General features: G+C 33.3%; 2 protein-coding genes across 3 annotated transcripts; one reads left to right on the top strand and one right to left on the bottom strand.

Annotated features, from left to right (window-relative positions):
• Positions 1 to 1,492: 1,492 nt before the first annotated feature.
• Positions 1,493 to 6,428, bottom strand: LOC117332870 (intraflagellar transport protein 22 homolog). The gene is made up of 5 exons (XM_033891927.1): positions 6,305 to 6,428; positions 4,707 to 4,867; positions 3,463 to 3,561; positions 3,092 to 3,192; positions 1,493 to 2,739 (listed from the first exon to the last, which is right to left on the bottom strand). Exons 1-5 carry the CDS (start codon positions 6,341 to 6,343, stop codon positions 2,588 to 2,590), a joined length of 552 nt encoding a protein of 183 aa, XP_033747818.1. The 5' UTR covers positions 6,344 to 6,428; the 3' UTR covers positions 1,493 to 2,587.
• Positions 6,429 to 6,631: 203 nt separating this feature from the next.
• LOC117332872 (myoD family inhibitor domain-containing protein-like) lies at positions 6,632 to 21,043 on the top strand. Of its 2 annotated transcripts, XM_033891930.1 has the most exons (9): positions 6,632 to 6,726; positions 7,647 to 7,769; positions 8,233 to 8,343; positions 8,870 to 9,025; positions 11,531 to 11,551; positions 15,493 to 15,556; positions 16,279 to 16,361; positions 18,891 to 19,938; positions 20,062 to 21,043. In XM_033891930.1, the coding sequence occupies exons 2-7, from the start codon at positions 7,764 to 7,766 to the stop codon at positions 16,287 to 16,289; spliced, it is 369 nt and encodes a 122-aa protein (XP_033747821.1). In that variant the 5' UTR covers positions 6,632 to 6,726; positions 7,647 to 7,763; the 3' UTR covers positions 16,290 to 16,361; positions 18,891 to 19,938; positions 20,062 to 21,043. The 2 variants fall into 2 exon arrangements, with proteins under 2 accessions (XP_033747821.1, XP_033747822.1); XM_033891931.1 differs by lacking the exons at positions 11,531 to 11,551; positions 20,062 to 21,043 and having other exon boundaries at positions 18,891 to 20,011.
• Positions 21,044 to 22,950: the final 1,907 nt, after the last annotated feature.

Here is a 22,950-nt window from a genome sequence, read left to right on the forward strand (position 1 = left end):
GTAGAGTATCATGTGTAATTTCAGAAAGTATGGCCATCTCAAAGGCCTTATGTATGGTGTATTTTAACACTATATTTCCATACATATTTTAGTAGCAGTGACTTTGACATTTACCAAAGTAAGTTTGTAAACCAGTAATGCGCATCTGCATTTCACAGTGTATCGTCATGTGAAAATTCAGAAAACTTGGCCTTGTACAAGGGCGTTAAATGAAGTATTTTTGACAGAATATACTACCCTATTGCACATCAGCTCATAACATTGCAGCACCTTTTTAAGTTTCAGAATGTTTAGCTTTCTGGATTCTGAGACAATCTACCGAAACAAAAGTGCTTATGGACAGATATGATTACTGCACTTGTATAGAGCACCAGCAATATGGGGCCCTAATAAGGTTTCAGATGTAACAGATTCTTGTTTATTCACGCCTTCAATCATTCTGATCTATTATAGTTCCCTTCATTTCGCTCTGATAATGATATAGCAACAAAGCAATAGGTTCATTATTTGGTAATGTGTATATTTGAACAAGAGACACAATGGGCCTGTATCACTCACCTGACATTAATCTGAGAAGTTGGTTGAAGTTAAAACATCTTTGACCTTGAAAACTATACTAAGGTCATTCATTTGAATATCAATGTCCAAGATTGGCAGTCATTCACCCAAGCAAATTACATAACAAATGCCATCACTCTAATTGTTTTAAACAAATTTGATCCTGTGTCTCTGGACATAAAGCAGACCATTCATTCAGGTAACCCTTCATACGAGCATGTAACATGCCAACCATGGCATCTTCCGCTGAGCTTCTTGGCTATTGAGAAGATGTTATTTAGAAATTTAATAACATTTGACTCCTGTGACCTTAATGTTGGTAGCACTTTAATTCAACATGCTACTGGTCCAACACAGATCCCTGGATTTCTTGGTTATGGAGAAGTTGCTGAAAGATATTAGCATATTTGACCTCTGTGACCTTGAATGCCAGTCAAGGACGTTCAATTAATCAAACTTGGTAGCCCTCCTTGCCAGCATGCTACCGCCCTATTATCAGGTCTTTACACCTCATGGTCAATGAGAAGAAGTTTTTAGATATTTTCAGGCACATTTGACCCCTATGACCTTGAATGTGGTTCAAGATCATTCGTTTGAACAATCTTGGTAGCCCTTCCCCCCAGCACTCTACAAGCTTGGATCTGTTTTTAACGTATTTGACCCCTAATTGACCTTGAACAAAAGTCAAGGTCATTCATTTGAACACATCTGATGGCCCTTCATCCCAGCATGCTACAGGCCAAATATCAGGTCTCTTTGCCTGTTTGTTCTTGAGAAGTTTTTTTAATGAAAAGTTGACAACGGACAATGGATGCCACACCACAGTATATATAAGTTAGATACCACTGGAGAGACAAACACATAACTAATGAAATTCCTCACCAATTCCACTGCCTAAGCAGTTATAAACACAAGCAAACAATAAATAATAATACATTATTTTCACAATTTTTATTACAATTTTGTAAAGTAAAAGTAACATCAGATCAGTCATAATAAAATATATATGCTAAGAACATGATGCATATGTTTGTGCTCTCAAAAAGCAGACTACAGACTTTGAAACTATTGTATTCAGCTATCACAAACATGACTTGAATGAAAATGTATGCAGTCAGTTCAGAACGAACGGACAATAATCAACAAAATGTCAGCAATATTAAGTATCATAGAAAGATTTAAATTTTAATTAAAATCCTTACTTTTAAGGTTCCTGACCTTCACATAAGCAATTAATTGATATTGTATATGATATAAATATACATTCTCTCTCTGTCTTGGTCCAATTCTGTCTTTTTATGTATCTTAGAATATGATAATAATCAGATAATTCAACCACATAAGACCTTTTAATACTTGCTTATACCTCCATGGTCAATTCTGATTTATCAGTAACTTCCCTTTGATTCACTCTGTCAATAGGAATAGTATAGGACATGATAGCTTAACAGCCGATAGGGCTGAGAATGCAATGATCTGACTGCCCCTTGTGTGTTAGTGTAAAATAAAATCTGAAATGGGTATCAATCTTCAAATGAAAAAAAAAAAGGGGGAAAAAAAAAAAAGGGGGGAAAAAAACACAGAAAAAGTATCCTCTGAGGCTCTCATACAACCACAAATAAAGTATTGAGATAGGAAATATATACCTGGTAGTTTAGGTATCGTTTTACTATATTGTGTCATTTGATAAAGGGAAGTAACTCCATTTTTACAGACATAAACAAAATTCTTCTAATTTCATACAAATATAACATGCAATAATTTTAATTTGTGAACACAGATCTATATACTTATATCAGTCTATAATGTGCTTTTTTTCTTTTTGATAGAAATTTTAACATAACTTTTAATTTGCATCCTAAATTGGACGGATGAATGCACACACCAAAAACAGTGGAATTTTCTGGTTAGGCACATACAATAGAGCTGCAGGTTTTTGTATTCTGTCTGGTTCTGTATACAGTCTCTGTTCTTTTGTGTCCATTATTAAACCTATAATTCAATAATCAATAATCCTAAGTATCTAACGTCAATTGTTCATGATGCTGAGTTCTTCCTTTTCCCGATTGTCTGACAGCGCAGAAATGATGCGAGATAGATAATTATTGAAGTGATTCCTCACATCATCACCGTCGTCCTCAATGTTGGTGGGTACTGTCTGTACTTTTGTAAATGTATCACCTGGAACACATAGTGAACAAGAAGGTAAGCTCAAAGATACTTGGTCGAAAAGATAGGAATGACTATAACTGAAATTAACCTATCTGTTCAGACTTAAATTAGTTCAGATTCTGTAATGGGTTTTTTTCATGACATGAAATACGAAAATACATAAGATACATTGTTGTCATAAAGTAAATGTAAATATTTACAACACAGAGATCAACTGAGACAAAGGTTCAGGTTGAAATTTTGGATTAATTAGACAAAGCATGTTTCAAATACATATAAATGTATTCTACTTGATACCATATGAATTAAGTTACATACTAAATGTAATATCAGTCTCTGAAACATTTTCATGTACACTTACTGAGTTGAGAGCGTTCCCTTTCGTTCGCACCAGGTTTATGGTGGGCAAATGCTATACACTGACTGTCCTTTAAGTTTTGTTGGGCCACAAAATAGTCATACCTAAAGAAAACAAAAAAAAACCACAAAACAATGACATAGGTCGCTGTCTGATTAACATATCCTGCTGCATACACATATTGGTGAGCTTATAAAAGAATACAATTTTCATTCATATTTTTGACCATAATCACATATACCAAACTCACATGAACCCGATATAAAAATGTAATATCTTAACTATACTGTTTGTTTTGTACATTATAGAGCTTCTAACTGAGTAACTTTGGTCCAAGATTATGCTATAATAATTACTGAGGCCAGTTAACTTACCAGCCCTCCATATCCTTGTCATGATTGGGCATGTCAGGATTGAACACAAAAACTATACCATTGGTGTCTTTAGCCATAGCTGGCCAACATGTCTCAAATCTACCAAAAAATCATAATGCAGATATCATAATTAATGATGGCATTTAATTCCATTTTGATAATCAACAATTGCATACACATAATTGATCTTATATCAACTATAATCAATTTTATAGTCAACTTAAAGTAATCAAAATGCTGCATTTTACTGATATACATGTACATATATATATTTTTGAAAAAATGGGAACTTTGAACAAAATTATATTACATACAAAATGTATGTATATGTACTTTGAATTTATGTGAATTCTGAATGGAAATGACATTCAACCTTTCCATTAATCCATTATTCTCCAAAATAAAATAGAGTTTAAATAACATTATACAGTATGATTCTTATATTTGTATTTGTTTAGCCTTTCAACATTAAAATGTCTTTTTTTTTGTTATTTCTCACTTGAATCATTAATAATTTTCAATTGTTTGAATATTGCATGGTTTCATTCACTTTTTATTATTTTCAGATTAAAATTGATAACTGGACAGCCCATCAGTATTCATTTAAAAATACATGCATATATGTAGGTGACACACATGAAAGGTATATAATTATAAAAAATAAATAAAAAATAAAACAATATATACAAAAAATGTATTTAGTCACACTTCTTAAATAATTTATTATGTTATATTGATGTTTCGATTCATGATGGTTACATAGGAAAACAGCATAAATATGAAAAATTATTATCACCATCTTATAAAAGCAATAATAATCTAAAATTTAAGGTTGATGCATTTATGATTATTTATTTCAATCCCATATAAAGATCTGTGACAGTAGTAGTACATCATGTACAGTATATGTCCAGGGAGGTAACTCTACCGCCCTATTTCTTTTTTCAATTTTTTTTATTATTATTATTTATTTTTAGTCCTGTTCCCAAGCCTCTTTCAACAGTTTACAGAAACAACCTTGTAAAAACCTATTAAAGACAGCAATATTACATTATACAAATTGCAGTTTCTTGAACACCTTGTCAGCCAAAGTTTTATGTCAAGTAGGACAATTATAATCATTATATTAAAGTTTAAATGTATCTATATTTATTTAATTGCATATATATTATCTATGTATATCTGCCATTTTCTAATAGTGAAAATACATATTTTTATAAATTCTTGTTAACAAAACAAATTACCTCCTGTCACCACTACAATCCCACATTTCAACTTCTACATTTTGGCGACCACCTGTGTTGCATTCAAATTCTACAATTCGACAACCTTGTGTGGGGTGGTACTCTCCACTGGCTTGGTCTGTAGCATCAGCCAGAAAGTTAGACACAGTTGTTTTGCCACTCTGAAGATAAAGAAATAAAACTTCAATTGCAACAGAGGCAGACATATAAGTAAGATAAATTTAAGTGTCTTAAATGATACTTTTTACAATACTTCAGAGTAATAATCAATATTACAAATATAACAGTTTTGAAGCTAAAGATGCAATTATTTTATATTATTAGGGAGATTTTCAAAGAAATCAATAAAAAGAGTTGAAATTTCTTAACAGATATGAATAATATTTAATAGTACATAATGTATTTATCACAGCAACTTTACACAAATTCCAGTCCTCTGTCCATAATATTGTGATGTTATCAACTTATCATACACACGGACTTTTGTGGCATCCCCTTTGCCTTTGGTTTTTACCTATAATCAATTAATTGTTAATGTGTATGAATATTACATCTGCTAAGATTTTTTTTTAATAAAGACATCACTATTTGAAATAGAGATATCTTTAATACAAATACTTTCATTTCTAAAATATATACAAAAATTAAATAGATATAGTTTTGATTAACATACAGATCTACATTGTATCTCTAATTAGTAATTAAAAAATCAGATATCTGTAATATTGTCATATATAGGCAAGTCGCTTGGTGCTTAATCCATATTTAATTCTGAGACCTGTATTTGATCTACAGATATCTCTATTCCCTTACAAATAGTTGATAGAAGTGTCAAATTCTTGAAATACAGAACTTAAAACAGACATACATTTTCATAGGGGGAGGGGTGTGTGGGGTACTGATTACATATAAATATATATATACTGTGCTATTAACATTCTGTTTTCATGTCTTACTGTACTTTAAAAGACATGAAAAAGGAACAGGTCAGTTTGGCTTGCACAAGTGTTGATTATGGTCTCTGTCACTCAGCTAACAGAGCATGCTTCTTTGGCGCAGGATCGAGGTAGAGTCATGGCTTAAATTGTATGGCATAGACCCGGGTTCGATCCCTGTTTGGGCATTTGGCAGGCATGTACATGTATGTGTTTCTCCATTGGCTGTTCTTTCACAGACAGAGGACATTAATCTATGCTGACATAAATACAGTTATATAATCTATTAATAGATATATCTCCATTTGAAGCAAAGATGTAACCTTGCAATATTGCACTGGATCTATTCATAAAACAGAATATAAAAAAATCTTTGTTACAGTATCCAACATTGTTTGACTAGTCTATGTCTATGGGTTACGAGTTAGTCGGTCCCCGTGCTAAATATCATATTAGGAGAAAAATACATCAAATTAGAATGATGACGAAGACATTTCATCCTAAAATATTAAATTTACAGTATGCCGAAATCTAGGGAACCTGCAGTCTGAGTCTGAAACTGAAATGAATTACCACACTCTGCTGCAGACGAAGATCAGGCGTTCACAAACACAAAGAGTAAGAGACTGGTCATGATGAGTATTGAAAAATAATGACATTTACCTGACATGGACCAACAACTAAAACTTTGACTTTGAACATTCTAATCTGAACATGTACGTCAAACTTCGAAGTGTAGCAGCCGAAATCTCGAGGAATTTGTTAGCGGAAGCAACTCAAAAGCGCCATCTATTGGAAACATATCTTTGTCGTAAATGTACTTGATAAACACACCAGATAAAGTGCAATGATCAATAATACCTATATAATATTAATACTTTTTTTCATTAACAATAAATGGCATCAATAAAGGTCAACGAGTTTACCTGATTTCGAGAGCTGGTTTACGACAACGCTCTCGTACTGTTTACGTATTGTTTGATCACCTGGTTTTCATTTTGAGCGGAAGTTCCAAAATCATGCCTTAGCTTGTAGAAGACGATGTCAAAATAATGTAAATCTCTGTTTACAGTTCATTTTCAAAGGTAATTGGTGTGAAAATCTTGATAAAAGTTGAACAATGGAAGTGGATGATTTAGCGAAACTGTTTTACTTCCAATGATGTTAGACTTGTTAACTGTTCGTTTCAAGTTTCTGTTCAGATTTCAGTTGCCTCACAGGCTCATGAAAATAATTTGCAGTTGCCGCCCTTTAGACAAATCAGCATCCCTATCTTTTAAGCAATAAAGTAAATAATCAGTGAAATGTAAGGGTGTATACATGTATATTGTCAAATCACTATACCATGCAACTTTATATCCTCATTTCTGATATATACCATATATCCACTTGCAAAATATACCTAACAACGTTAACTACTGTACTATATTTTTTATCAAAGGCCGGTATAGGGGACATTTATAGTTTCAGCAATACCCAGCATGCTTGTTCTACAAAGGTTTTCCAATGGTTTACATTTCAAATTGTTTTGGATGAGATAATTCGGAATCAAAACATGACACTACACTTTAATGCACATTAATGATAAGTTATTTCATTGTTATTAGCATACATGTATATGTATGCAATGTAATTTGTAAAATATATATATATAGTACAATCTATTCAGTGTTTGGAAAAAGAAAAGGGATTATAGAACATCAGTACAAAAACTTGTTTGGCTACAGATGTCGGACATTTTACATTGTCCTTCAAAATGTCCCTGTCTGTAAAATTGTCTGTCTTCTAGCTATAGTTTTGGAACAAAAGGAAACTTAAGTATAGCTACACACATTGTAGTTCTGTTTAGATTTTCCAATTTCTATCCAGGTTATAATTGACATTCAACAGACCATAGGCATTTGCACCCAATAGGTGCATGTAGACACAGGCTAGGACTTTGACTTACATTTTAATGACAATTTAAATTCCATGATTCTAGTAGCATTTTTTTTTATTTGTACAGGTGCTATAGGTACAGTATGTAGTACCTGTTTCCCATAACGTAGGATACAGATACTGATGTTAGCACTGATGTTACTACAGATGTTGACACTGATGAGCATTACTTGAAACAAAAAACATGGGGGTGAGTATATTTCCATATATGTATCTAGATCTATACAAGAAAATCATTATTATACTTGTAGTCATAGATACAGAAAATTGTCTACTATATTTTCCAAAAATGACTACCTGAGTGCCAAAATGTTTTCTAGGCTTTATCACAATGTCACAAATATTTCTTTCAATTTCTGAACATGCCTGGCATGCATATGTTGAAAATGAATATTTCACTTTACTATCAAATACACCCAAATCTTTTGCCAATACTGAAAGATATTTGAAAATCTTTTAATCAATGTAATCATGGTATGATACACGGAGGTAACTTCATATACCTGGTCAGTACAGTAAATAGATAAGATGATCACTTTGAGAATTACATCCATTTTATAGCTGTACATGTAGGTAAAAAGAATGTTATTGTTATAATGATGTTTGGCAAGGTTTAAATAGGTATGCAACATGTAATGTGTTTTTATATTCAGACTACAGCGTCATCAGAACTTGCCCTGGATTTACCCGTCATTATTATCATAGCCGTACTCTGTTGGGTTGCCCTCGTCCTCATCATTCTCGGCATTCGTCAGCTTCTACTGGTATGTACCTGTGTTTGTAATCATGGTTTAGGATGTACACTACCTTGTAAACTATAGAGTATGCAAAATGATTTGGTTTTTACCAGTTAATTTGATCTGGAACTTAATTATCATTATGCCAATAAAAAAAGTTATATCAAAAACATTATATCCATTAATATATATATTACCACTGTCTGTCTATATGTCAGTCAAACCTTTATTTTTGTACATTAATTTGGATTTCTGCTGACTGATTATCCTTAAGCTTTGTATAGTGTTTCTTCACTACAAGTGTTTGTACACGCATTGGATTTCTTGATAGGTTCAGCCAAATGTCAGGGTTACTTTTACTCTTAATAGAAATCTGGCTGATGCAGAAAAATAAGTTAGAAGTGCAAAGTTGATTTCACTCTAGCGTGATATAACACAGATTCTGGGAACTACACGATAGTATTGCTTTACAGTGCTCTGTTGTGGTTGTGGTTGTAATAAATGTAGAAGAGTGATTGAGCACTGTGACTGTTGTATTGTTGTTATAATTTAGTCACGGGGAGTATGTGAAGCTGGATGTGGTTGTGCTATTTGTGGATCAGAAGATTCCCCGCCCTGTTGTGACTGTTGTATAGCGATGTCTGAGTCATGCAACTGTTGTAATCCATCCGTTGGAGGTTGCCTTGACAAGTGTTGCCCTAACAGAAAGGTGAGATATTCCTTGAAAAATACACTATTGTTTTAGTTGATGTTTGCCAAACAGGTAGAATGTAATAGGTAATCCCTTGGAAAAGTTCTAACATTATTTGCAAGTTAAACAGATGCTATAAGCTCTACAGAGCTTTTATTTATGCTGCTCTCGAAACAAATGTTTGTTTTGAATGTTGGAGTATATAAACCTACAGGGGGAGGGGGCAACTATACCCCAACAAACATCATTCACAGCCTCTAGTACTACTGTGTCTGAGTGAGTCTTGTTCTGGTCGTCTGAATCTCACTCTCTACTGTACTCATCGCGACAGCATTCCATTGACTGTCAGTGTATGATCAGTGATCACTGCTACCGATGCATCCTGACATGTTTATTTAAATGTGTGTGTACCTTGTATGTATTTTATTAAATATTGAGAAAAGTATGGATTGGATAAATTATATCTGAAAGTTAATTTCCACAGCATTTTATCCCCAATACGGTGTGCTAGTAGCAATGCTGCATTCGTCATGAAGATTGTCAGAGTAATTTTGTTCTAGACCTTTAGACAGAGACCTGGGTAACTGTTTTTGATATTGTTAATTTCAGAAAATTCTTAGTTTGGGTGTATGCAAATGTGATGTAGTAATAATATTTAATTTGATATTTCAACTAAGGTATCACACCAAAGAAAGACTGGGTGGCCATGGGTGGTTTTTTTGTTAAGTAAATAACTCCTGTATTATGATATGCATAGACAATGCAAAAACAAATGTACACTATAATTGGTAAATTCATTATGAAGGCTTCACATTTGTTAAAACTAAAATAAATAAATTGGTTCCGGATTTTAAATATCCGGATTTTCCGAAAGTGTGTTTACATAGGAAATTTAGTTTTGCCTATAGCGAAAAATGGAGGCTCACAATCAAAGTAATATTGCGGGAAAACTTAATAAACAACATATGTCAAAACAAGATTAATTCTGTCTTTGGGATAGAGATACAATGTATTTAATTTCAAATAGGTTTCAGAAAAAAAAATTGTGTAGAGAATTGTGTCATTTTGGATCAAATATCATAATTTTTTGTAATTTCTAAGTTATTTTTAAGTTAATTGTTACCATGCATGGTATTCACTGGTCTGAAAGACAGAAAAAATAAGTTTACTTATCCCTCAGAGCTTTATTAAAACTGCAAATGTTGTAGAGATTACAAATATATATACCGTATATGACCTTATAGGGGCACATGGCGCCGGTAATTGACAGTTGGGGCGCCCTTATTAAGATTTGTTGTTTTGAAGTTTTATGAAACAGACTACACCTTATAGCAGAATACCCAAGGCTGTGGAAACGGTAAAATATTCAGTCATGAAAATATTCCAGATGAAGATATCTATTCATTATCATATATTAAGCTTAAACATCACTTGAATATTCCTGTAAACTATGCCAGCTGTTCTTTAGACCAAAGAACGTGTGTTCCACCATTTATGTTCAAATGGAACTCTTTTGTGTTCTATTTATAAACACAGGCGATTTCCCAGATCATATCAGACATCGTTTACTTTGACCTAATAATTGATTTTAAATGTCTAAATAGCTTTCTGTTCTGAACAATAGTTAGTTAACAACATAAATGAAGTCTTTTACTTTATCTTCAAATAAAGATGGTAAGTTATTATTTGTATGTGTGTTTAGTTTCGGGTGCACTTTGCACCGACATCTGTAGGAATAGACAAAATGTGGCGAAAACTTGTGTTCCAGTGATTTAATTTGCTGAAGAAAATTAAATATATAAAGTAGCAAAACACATGTATTATTACTTTTTAACACCATTTTGACACTCAGTCAAAGATTTTTTTCCTTGGAAAAAAGGTAGGGGCACCCTTATTACGGCAGGCACCCTTATTAGGTCATATACGGTACTTTATTAAGAGGGAATATGTAGGGTTAACTGGCAATGTTTACATATCTAAAACATGTGCCATATTTTTCAGAATTGGGTATTTTTACTGTACACTGCTTGCTAACTTTGAGTGAAATAAATGATTGATTTGAGGCATCTGTGAGTGAACAAATAATTTTTTATTGTCCCCCCCCCCCCCCCCCCCCCCCCCCCCCTCCCCCAACACCATGAAATGGGGGGCATATGGTGTTACCCAGTGTTGCTGATCTAATCTTCACCAAACTGTGTTTTGGGGTGTCAAGTGGCAGCGGGGGCCTTATGTCCTAGACATTTTCTATTTTTTTTTTTTTAAATCTTATTTTCTGGTAACATATTAATTATTGGCAATTTCAGCAAATAATCAGTTAAGTATTTATCAATATAAAATTAACAGATATCTATCGGGTATCAGTTGAATGTAGGCTAACGTTTACACCTAGTGCACTAGGTTTAGTCCTGAAGTAAACAACATTTAGACTAAAGGTACATTAACTAGGGTGTAAATTTTAGTCTACACTCAAAGGCATACCCTTATATGTATACATGTATATTTATTTTCCATGATTTTTTTCAGGATGTAAAATCCATTTGTGAGGTATGACAGGAAGTTATTAAGAAAGTGTTGAATTTGTGTTTTTTATACAATGTTTTGTTGACCATTATCGGAATATCCTTTAATACTGGTATACATGTAACTTTAATCAATCACAAAATCAAACTATTACTACAGTAATGTTTTTAGGTCACCTGAGACAAAGTCTCAAGTGACCTATTCTAATCGCCTTTTGTCCGTCGTCGTCCGTCGTGCGGTGTGCGTCGTGCGTCCGTAAACTTTTTACATTTTCGACTTCTTCTCCAAAACCACTTAACAAAATTCAATGAAATTTGGCAGAAAGTTTCTATGGCTGAAGGTCAACCAAAATTGTGAATTATATGGTCCCCACCCCCCAGGGGCCTGAGGGGTGGGACCAAAAAGGGTCAGATTGACTAAAACTTCAAAAATCTTCTTCTCTACTCTCAGATATGGTGGAGTCAAACACTCTTTATAGATGAAAGGGTCTTGTGGTGCTTTACCAAAATTGTGAATTGCATGACCCTCGGGTCTCACGTTTGCCCCTGGGGAGGGGGTAAACTTTACTATAGTTTATATAGGGAAATCACATTTTTGACTATTATTTGTTGGATTTGTATTGGAATTCATTCTAACTTGTATCAAATTATCAGCATGGGATGACACTTTGATGTTATGTACATGTTGGCCCAGGTTGACCCCCAGGGGCTGGTGGGCAGGGCCAAAAAGGGTCAAATTGACTAAAATTTCAAAAATCTTCTTCCCTACTCTCAGATATGTTAGAATCAAATACTCTTCATAGATAAAGGGGTCTTATGGTGCTTTACCAACATTGTGAATTCCATGACCCTGGGGTCTCACGTTTGCCCCTGGGGGGGGGTAAACTTTACTATAGTTTATATAGGGAAATCACATTTTTGACTATTATTTGTTGGATTTGTATTGGAATTTCGTTCTAACTTGTATCAAATTATCAGCATGGGATGACACTTTGATGGTATGTACATGTTGGCCCTAGTTGACCCCCAGGGGCTGGTGGGCGTGGCCAAAAAGGGTCAAATTGACTAAAATTTCAAAAATCTTCTTCCCTACTCTCAGATATGGTAGAATCAAATACTCTTCATAGATGTAAGGGTCTTAAGGTGCTTTACCAAAATTGTGAATTTCATGACCCTGGGGTCTCACGTTTGCCCCTGGGGAGGGGGTAAACTTTACTATAGTTTATATAGGGAAATCACATTTTTGACTATTATTTGTTGGATTTGTATTTGAATTCATTCTAACTTGGTTCAAATTATCAGCATGGGATGACAGTTGGTGGTATGTACATGTTGGCCCTGGTTGACCCCCAGGGGTTGGTGGGCGGGGCCAAAAAGGGTCAAATTGACTGAAATTTCAAAAATCTTCTTTTCTACTCTCAGATATGTTAGAATCAAATACTCTTCATAGATGGAAGGGTCTTCAGGTGCTTTACCAAAATTGTGAATTTCATGACCCTGGGGTCTCACGTTTGCCCCTGGGTAGGGGGTAAACTTTACTTTAGTTTATATAGGGAAATCACATTTTTGACTATTATTTGTTGGATTTGTATTGGAATTCATTCTAACTTGGTTCAAATTATCAGCATGGGATGACAGTTGGTAGTATGTACATGTTGGCCCTGGTTGACCCCCAGGGGCTGGTGGGCGGGGCCAAAAAGGGTCAAATTAACTGAAATTTCAAAACTCTTTCTCTACTCTCAGATATGTTAGAATCAAATACTCTTCATAGATGAAGGGGTCTTATGGTGCTTTACCAACATTGTGAATTTCATGACCCTGGGGTCTCACGTTTGCCCCTGGGGAGGGGGTAAACTTTACTATAGTTTATATTGGGAAATCACATTTTTGACTATTATTTGTTGGATTTGTATTGAAATTTATTCTAACTTGTATCAAATTATCAGCATGGGATGACACTTTGATGGTATGTACATGTTGGCCCTAGTTGACCCCCAGGGGTTGGTGGGTGGGGCCAAAAAGGGTCAAATTGACTAAAATTTCAAAAATCTTCTTCCCTACTCAGATATGGTAGAATCAAATACTTTTCATAGATGGAAGGGTCTGAAGGTGCTTTACCAAAATTGTGAATTTCATGACCCTGGGGTCTCACGTTTGCCCCTGGGGAGGGGGTAAACTTTACTATAGTTTATATAGGGAAATCACATTTTTGACTATTATTTGTTGGATTTGTATTGGAATTCATTCTAACTTAATTTTCAATGGTTCAAATTATCAGCATGGGATTACAGTTTCATGGTGGGCGGGGCCAAAAAGGGTCAAATTGACTGAAATTTCAAAAATCTTCTTATCTACTATATGTAAGAATCAAATACTCTTCATAGACTGACCCCATTAGGACTGATGGGTGGGGCCAAAAAGGGTCAATTTAGTTGACCGAAATATTTCAAATCTCAGGTGACCGTTAAGGCCCTTTGGGCCTCTTGTTCTAGATTATAATACACTTCAAATTTTATGATAAATGAAGTTACATTAAAACAACTTTGCTGTATATAGCCTGTTATTAGAAAAATCAGACATCCTGCAGTGTACCATGTGGCTGTGTAATTTATAGTTTGAGAAGTGATTGAATACTTGTTTTACAGGATCTATAAGGAATAAGATTCACAGTTTCTTTTTTTAGTTCTTACTTTTCTTTTAATGTCAATTTAATACTTTTATGGTGCAATTGTTTTTAGCTCCATGTGTTGAGTTACGAAGGGGTCAAATATGCTAATTAAATATATCAAAACTCAAGTGACCATTAAGGCCCACAGGCCACTTGTTTAAAGCCTCTCTATGTTTTTGTTTATAGACATAAAACTTTAACTAGATAAACGTCATAATCCCTTATAGAATTATAACTAGATAAACTTCATAATTCCTTATAGAATTATAACTAGATAAACTTCATAATTCCTTATAGAATTATAACTAGATAAACTTCATAATTCCTTATAGAATTATCTTCATGTAATTCTCTTCAAATCTGCTCAGCTACGTCAACAATTCTTAAGTAAAATGTGTAATAGTTTATAAAAATAGAATGTAAATAAACCCTGCGTGCCCAAAGTTATGTTCCCGGATGATTATAAACAGAAAAGTATGAGTTTGGTTAAAACTTATCCAAGTTTCACTGCCAATTCATGGTGGCTATTCATGTTAAAACTATCTTTAATTTTTGTAAAACAGCTAGATCTCGACTCACATTGACTGTAAGTCGTAGATAATGTTGTGATTTTACGCTATCCTTTCCTTTGACTTTGTGGCAAAAACCGGTACGTCAAGATTGATTTTAGGCTTCTGGTGCATGGCTTTTGTTGCCAGTCTGCCCATCCTTCAGCTCAAACCAGTTTGCGCATGCATACATCTTCCATGACTCATTTACATATAGAGAATGGAGCACTGCAGTAGAAATTCCTCGTAATCAGCGGGTAGTTATAATTACAGGGTTATAATTGCAATTATGAAGAAATGCATTATTGGTTCTTACGTGATATCATCATTAGGTATACATTCTATCATTAAACACATTTTTGTTGGTTTACCAAAAGTTATATGTTCGTCACAAAAACATAGAAAGGCTTTAAGTGATTAATATCAATTCAAATTCAACAACTTTTATTGTGAAAAAGTGATAGACAAAAGGATTAGATAACAGGCAATGTTAAAATAAATCTTCTCCCGAATAGTGATTAATATCACCGAAAACATAAGCAAATTTGATCAGATTTAATTAAGTACCTTAACTATAGTATTATTATTTGTGTATATAGTGTTTCCCCCTATATAAGTTTGTATGCCAAACAGCTAATAAGGGGAGGTAACTGTTTATGTCTCCTCTTCTGTCAAAGCTAGAAATACTATTAAAATAAACTGAAGTGTTTAGAGAAAATAACAATATGATGGTGATGTTTTGTTTTTCAGTCCCTAAGCTGTGTGGAAATTCTCCTTTGTCAGTGCTTTGGGATCAACAAATTGTCTCACAAATGTAAGTTTTGATACACATATTTGTTTATATTGTTTTGATGTTTAAAGATTTTGAAATTTTTAAAATTAACCATTCAGAAATTAAATTAATGTTTACTTTCCGTTGGTTCTTCATTTTTTATTTTAAAATTGAGTTTCCTTGTTGAGATTAAAGCAATTTGTCATGACTTAAATTGTTAATTATTTTAGTTTGTCTTGTACACCAAACATTGTGGGAAAGCATTTCTTGAATCTTGTATTTTGAGAATCTTTTAACTGATGAAGTGTGTCATTATTATTTCCCTTCAGATAGTTTTCAGATTTCTCCAAAGAAAAGGAAACATTGTCGGCTACAAAAATTCAAAAGATCATTGTATAATTTTCTCGAACACTTCCACACCCAAAGTGATGAAACAAAACATATGTTGATATTGTGTTGTCTTCGAACATTATATCCAAGATGATCAATTTAGTTTCATATGACATCTATCTGTGATTTCGCAGGATGCTGGGATGACACTTAATGATTGGGTCAAGATTCCACTTTTTTTTTTAAATAGGATACTCAATTTTTCTAAAACATGTAGAATCATTTGATTTTAAGATATTATTTCGAAGCTTGGATCTAGGAATTTTTAAGCCAACATCAACTTTTTCAGGTACAAGATACATTATCTCAACAATGTTTTTATTTTCGGATATTTGAATAATTTTTATTGTTTTATTATTTTTGACGATATACAGTGGTGCAATGAATGCGGAACTCTTCAGTCTCAAAGTGCTGTGTGACGTGCTAATCACGTACACAGAGTAACATATTTATACCTGTAAGTTGTAAGTATGTAATGCCAGTAGCCTCTAATCTGTCTGTGTTGTGTGATAACTGAGGTGTAAGTTCCACTTATATTCACTTATTTTACTGGTAAGTATTCAGCACAGAATTTATTCTAACTGGCATGCTTTATGCACTTACATGTAGTGATGAATATTATAATATTATTTGTGAATTCCATATTAATTCTTTACCATATTTATCTAGCAATAAAAACAACCCATGTTTGGTTGTAAGCCCATCCAAGTCTGATGCACTTGATCATGCCTAAAATGCTATTTCATCATCATGCAATAACCCATGTACATGTACCCCCAATTTTGAGTCCAAATTAATCATGTGCTGGCCCCCTAAGGTTATTATAGGGTTATAGGGCAGGCTAAATATTGTACGCTTTAAAAGATCATTAGTTTGTGGCATTTAGTTCTTATGAGATTACTTTAGGATATAAATGTACTACTAATATTGGTATATTTGGACAGGGTAATAAACACCAACTGTCCAAATAAAAAATGAAGTTGTTTTATTTAAAGAAATGCCCAGATATCCTTGAATATTTACATTTAGTGTTGCAGTCTCCTATTACCCTTTTGATAAACTAGGCTGCATCTATGAGTACATATATGCAGTCTAGACAACATGACGTGATTGTTACGCCATTTTGATAAATGTCACAGAAATTCTTCGCAATGCGCACCACAGATGAATAGAGTGCAACAAGGATTCTAATTGAGAACATTTGCCTATATATAATTACAATCATCATCCATCATCATGACAAGACTTTGTATGTGTGTCAGATTGATTGCGAATCAAGCACAGAAATGAATTTGAGTCAAAGATGCTATTCCATCAATTGAACATATTAGAAATGGGTAAAAATGAGCACATATATTTATATAAGGGAACAGAGTTAAACATAAGTAAATGTAGATATAACAATTAAACGGTTGTAAGATTATATTTATTGTCAATATAAATGCAATCTGGGCGACATGCAAATTGAGGGCGCTGTTACCCAGATTGCTTTTATATCGACAATAAATACAACCTTACAAGTGTTTGATTGTTAATTACTTCAAAGTCAAAGCTTATGCTTTGTATGTGTGGTTAACCTTAGATTAAGGATTATGCCTCTCTCTTTCAAGGGGAGATCAAGTACGGGATGTATTATAAAACAGTGGCCATGCATAGATACTACCGGTCAGGTACAGAATCCCTCTGATCTGCCATAGTTTGTATTTACACTATAATATCATAAAATCATGTTTTACGACTGATTTAATTTCTGTGGTCATCAGTCAAGTTAAAGGGTCAAAGGGTCAAAGGGACCAATCTCTATGAAAGTTGGGCATACATTTATAACTAAATTGTCATGACTTATAAAGGTTGACTTCTGATGGAATTTGGACAATTCTTCTTGTTGCATTTCAGGGCTTTTTCTGAGGGCTTTTTGGAGCTGTTAATGGACCCCATTCTCAATTGGAATTATTTCATTTTAAAGCCAAATTCACAAAATTTTCTGTTTACTCCTGAAAAAATCTTTCCCGATTCACAAATTTTCTTCCCAAAGAGAGACAAAAAGACCCCATCCCAAACCAGTGAGAAAAAGCCCTGCATTTTCATATTATTTGTAATATCCTAACATATTAGTATGGCCAAACTGACATTCCTTACTTGCTGTATCTGCTTTCCATGCAGTCTGGCAATTGCTGACATATATACTGTATATCAATGCCTTTGTTATAAATGCACTTGAATTCTTGTGATTTCTTTTCCAATTTTGTCATTTTCTGTGTAGTTATGCAGGAAGCACTTGTTTTATTTCATGGATTTCCCTTGAATCATGCTACTTTAATATAAGAAGATTTGTGTGTTATTAGTAATTACTTACATCAAACTAAAATCTTATCAATCTTAGAGTTATGTCCCTTCTATGATTGTAGGTCAATCTGTCCTGGATCAATGCCATACATAGGGACTCCTCTACAGATTTAGTTAATATTTACACCATTAAAATATTTTGGCAGTCATTGGTCAAGGTTAATGGGTCAAAGATCACAAAATTCTGTGTGGGGCATGTGCACTAATAGCTAGCCTTTACCTCATACTTTTACTTTTTGCATTGTATAATCATAGAATTTATATATATGATGCAAATCAGTGTCAAATTTAACAATTAACGCCAGAAAAATAACTGATTATATTTACAGCATTGGTGTGTTGTTGTACTGATTTTGACAGTACATTATACCAGTTATTTAAATATTATAAATACATGAAATGCAATAAGAATCAGTATATTTCTAAACTTTCTATAGCATCATTACAGAAAAGTTTTGTAATCTTGTGAACCTCTCAAAATTCTGTAAAGCTATGGTTTTTCAAGAATAACTTTCAAATATAAAACCATATGAGTTATCATATTTCTAAGATATATTTCTTTTGATATTTTTGGATTGTTTATTATATTGAATAATAAAGAAATTGGACACTAAAGAACATTATTTAAACTTATTTTCAGAGCCTTACAAACCCTCCTCGGCCATGTTGTAACGACCCATGTTTGGCTTCACTGTGTGGGCAAACCTGTTGTGCCTCAAGTGAAAACAAGGATCCATTTTGTGGTGACTGTTGTAATGAACCCTGGTGCTCCACTCCGATCCCCGACGAGATGGAGGAAGAAGACATGCCGCGTTGTATTAATTTGGGCTTAGGAGTCGACAGAAAGTTAGGAGTATTTCAGTGTTTCTGTCTGTCATTTGGCGGAACAATATTGGCAAGAAATGTCCATGAACTTCGGAGGAGTTCAACTGCCTCTGGAATTAATAAAAAGCAACCAGTGTCTTCCACAATTGTCAAAGTCAATTAATTAATGGTAATACTTTCCTGCATTAACTTATATGAATAAATCCTCTAAACACAGATGGTTCTGTAAAGGAACATTTGCTGCACAAGATAAAATCTTTGTTTTAAGTTGATATTGTAATCTCATTGCTACTAAATTTATCCAACTATTGATATCTAGTCATCTGTGCACAACGTATTTTAATCAGTTGCCGATCAAAGACGTCTTTTCAAATTGTAAAAGTTTATGGCATAGTACGATACACTACGTTCTAATAATGAAAAATCTTACAGGTATATTACATAAAGTTTCTGTACTACTGATATTTGACTTATCTTAAGTTTAACTTAAGAATGTTTGTCAGACTATTTAACCATCTTTGAAATCTCAGGGGTACCTTCAGATACAATTAAGGTAATTAATATCTTACCCTTGGTTTTTGAAAATGGCTACTTTATGTCAAACTTCATTGTTTCCAACTCTGTTACCTCGAGCTCTGCTTAACTCAAAGTAAAACCTCAGTTCCTGCATTAAAATTCTATGTGAGATATTCTGGTTCACCTCAAATACTCTCCAAAGTTTTTTCATGGCCCCATCGACTTTGAAAGTTTTTTCATGGCCCCTGAATCGACTTAGATATAACAAGGTTTAATGTTCATGGCCCGATCAACTTTGGGATAACGAGGTTTGATGTTCTTGGCCCCATCAACTTTGGGATAACGAGGTTTGAAGTTCATGGCCCGATCAACTTTGGGATAACAAGGTGATGTTCATGGCCCCTGGATTGACTTTGGGATAACAAGGTGATGTCCATGGCCCCTAGCTGGATTGACTTTGGGATAACGAGGTTTGATGTTCATGGCCCCTGGATTGACTTTGGGATAACAAGGTTTGATGTTCATGGCCCCTGGATTGACTTTGGGATAACAAGGTTTGATTGTATACGATACATAATGTACTGCATAGAGAATATTACCATTGAAATTTAAAGATGGCCATTTTTATGACAGTATATATAAATGATACCTATATACTGTATTGTTCAAATATACAGTCAGTGTCATTTTGGTACAAAACCAAAATATCATGACCATGTGACTGCCTTTGATGATGACTTTTAAAATACTCCCTAAGAATTTTACTGTATCATTGATTGTGTTCTACAATATAATTTTCATATCAGTGATACACATGTATATGTTAGTTTCAAAGATTTTTTTTTAATTTGAGAAAATTTTGCCAAGTTCATTAAATATTTCCACTAGACCCTTAACACAAGTCAGACTTAGTCTACATTATTATATTTATTGATCACAGATTTGTTTATTTATTTTCTAACCAAGTTTGCATTATTTTCTAAATGGTGCTCATGGAGAAATCTCTTACTAATGGTGTACATTAGTTTACTTTAGACATAAACTTACATGTTTGATTAAATATATTTTATAAATTATTTCATTAAGGCGAGAATGTACTTATATAGGGATATGCTATATAGGTCAAATGCAGTTTATTTATTATTTAAAACTACACAAGTTTCTTATTTCAATGTGTCAATTTAGTTCTGAAAATGAATTTTATCCACTAGTTTGAGGTAGTGTGTGGGTGGTTTTGAGATTTATTGGCATCGTGATGTTAACTAAAAAGTTTACATGTACTTATAAAATGTATTTCATAATGTTGTATTAAATTGACAAATACATCATGCATATTAAGAAACTCATAATTAAGGTTTGATCAAACAAGTTAAAGAAAGAAATTCAGTAGCTACCCTTGGTCTGCTTTAGGAATTGGGATCAATTTTTCTTATGAAGTCCAGGAGATTTATTGTTTTTTAATGAATATCAATGTCAATTAAATTTTTCTTTCACCATACTAGCGACAGTTAAAGTATGGCTAGGAATTAGTTACAATTGATTAAACTTATTTTTTGTATTTATACTCAATTTCATTGGGACTTGTATAAATGAGATTTCACAGTAAATAACATGACATATAAATGAGATTTCACAGTAAATAACATGACACATGGCAGGTTAATCGCAAATTTTATAAATACTATCATAATATCTACAGCTATTGTAATTATATATATATATATCCAGATACACTAAATCTTTGGGATGAGTAAATGTGGGCATGGTTTTAATTTGTGAGAATGTATTAATTACATATAAGATTTTTATTAATTTATAATTGTATGCATGAAGTGTTTTACTTAGTCAAGTTAAGATTGACTGGAATGAAGTAAGCCTTATTCCGTCCTGTAATGACCTTATCAAGTTTGTTATAGTAATTGTTTTATATGTAAAGTTTTTTGTAAGATTCTGTAGGCTAGATATTATTCCTAAGGATTAAATTGTCCACTGATGTATCATAATTTGTTATAAAATTGATTAAAAAAAAAAATTTAATGTAAACATTGTGTCTTTGAATTAATTATTGTTGTCTATAAATAAGGAAGCTGAAGTAATTTTAGCACCCTTATGCCAAAAGCATCAAGGTTTGCTTATTGTGTAGCTGTTAATTCATGGGATGAACATCAGAACATATGCTTTTCGCAGCCTCACATTGTACAGCAAATACTTCTATACATTTATGTGTTCACTTTGTAAACAAGCATGCTGGGTATTGATTTAGAAATATGTCCCCAACTGAAAATAGTAACAGTGATCTTGACTTTGACCCCAAAATCCTGAAACTCCCAAGTTGATCTGTAGCTACTGATACTTAAGTTACATACCAACTGTTAAGTCGCCAACATACCTTGAAGCATGGCTGAGAAAAGTGCAGAAAGCTGAGTGGACTGACAGATGCATGGGGAGGCAAACCTTTAGTCTCCCGGTTTGACCGGTAGGGGATACTACTTGTTATTTTACAATTGTGGCACTTTGTTTTAATTGATATGAGAAACTCCATAACAATTGTTTACAAACTGTGGACAGAGTGCTTTGAATAACCCATGGTTGATGGTGGGCAAAAATTTCATAGATCAACTGCATGTGAATTCATGCATCAATGAATTTTGATATTTGACCTCAGCTGATCACGAGGCACAAATTTGAAAATGCTACATGAAGATCACGCTCCAAGCCATGGAATTTCACTTAACTCCTTCAAAGAATACTGTAAGGAATTATATAATTAAATGGCCTGCACAATATTGACCATCATCAAACCAAAGATGTACAGATTTATGTTCCATTCTGTCCAAAACATATTGACCTATAGCTAGCTACCTCTTTATAGGATGTCAAATGTATATATAGCCTTATCCATCGGTCATTAACTTGTTTCCAGTTCTTTGTAATGTCTTCTCTGATGTTCGAGATTTTGTTAGTTTGTAGCAGTACTTATGTTGGACAATATTTGAAAGAGTTATTGCCCTTGTAATCTTATTCAGATTGATTATGTTAAATGATGTCGACATTTGTGTTAATTTTGGGCTAAACAATATTATGTTGGGATATATATACTTGAACAAAAAATCTCCCTCCGTTTTTAAGGAAACTCTTGGGAAACTTGGTTTATATATTAAAACATGCAGATGTGGTTTCCTGAGCTGCTTTTGAATTGGAGGATTTCTCATATTTTAACTGTCTGGGTATTTCCTTATTCAGTATTTCACTGATGTCTTAAAAATTGAGACTTTATTTAACTATGACATACATTCAAGGTCATGGTAGGTTAAATACATTTTAGGCCGAAATCTTTGAACGACTTCTTAATAACCAAG

This window comes from Pecten maximus, chromosome 8 (genome assembly GCF_902652985.1).
Source record: "Pecten maximus chromosome 8, xPecMax1.1, whole genome shotgun sequence".
NCBI lineage: Eukaryota > Metazoa > Mollusca > Bivalvia > Pectinida > Pectinidae > Pecten > Pecten maximus.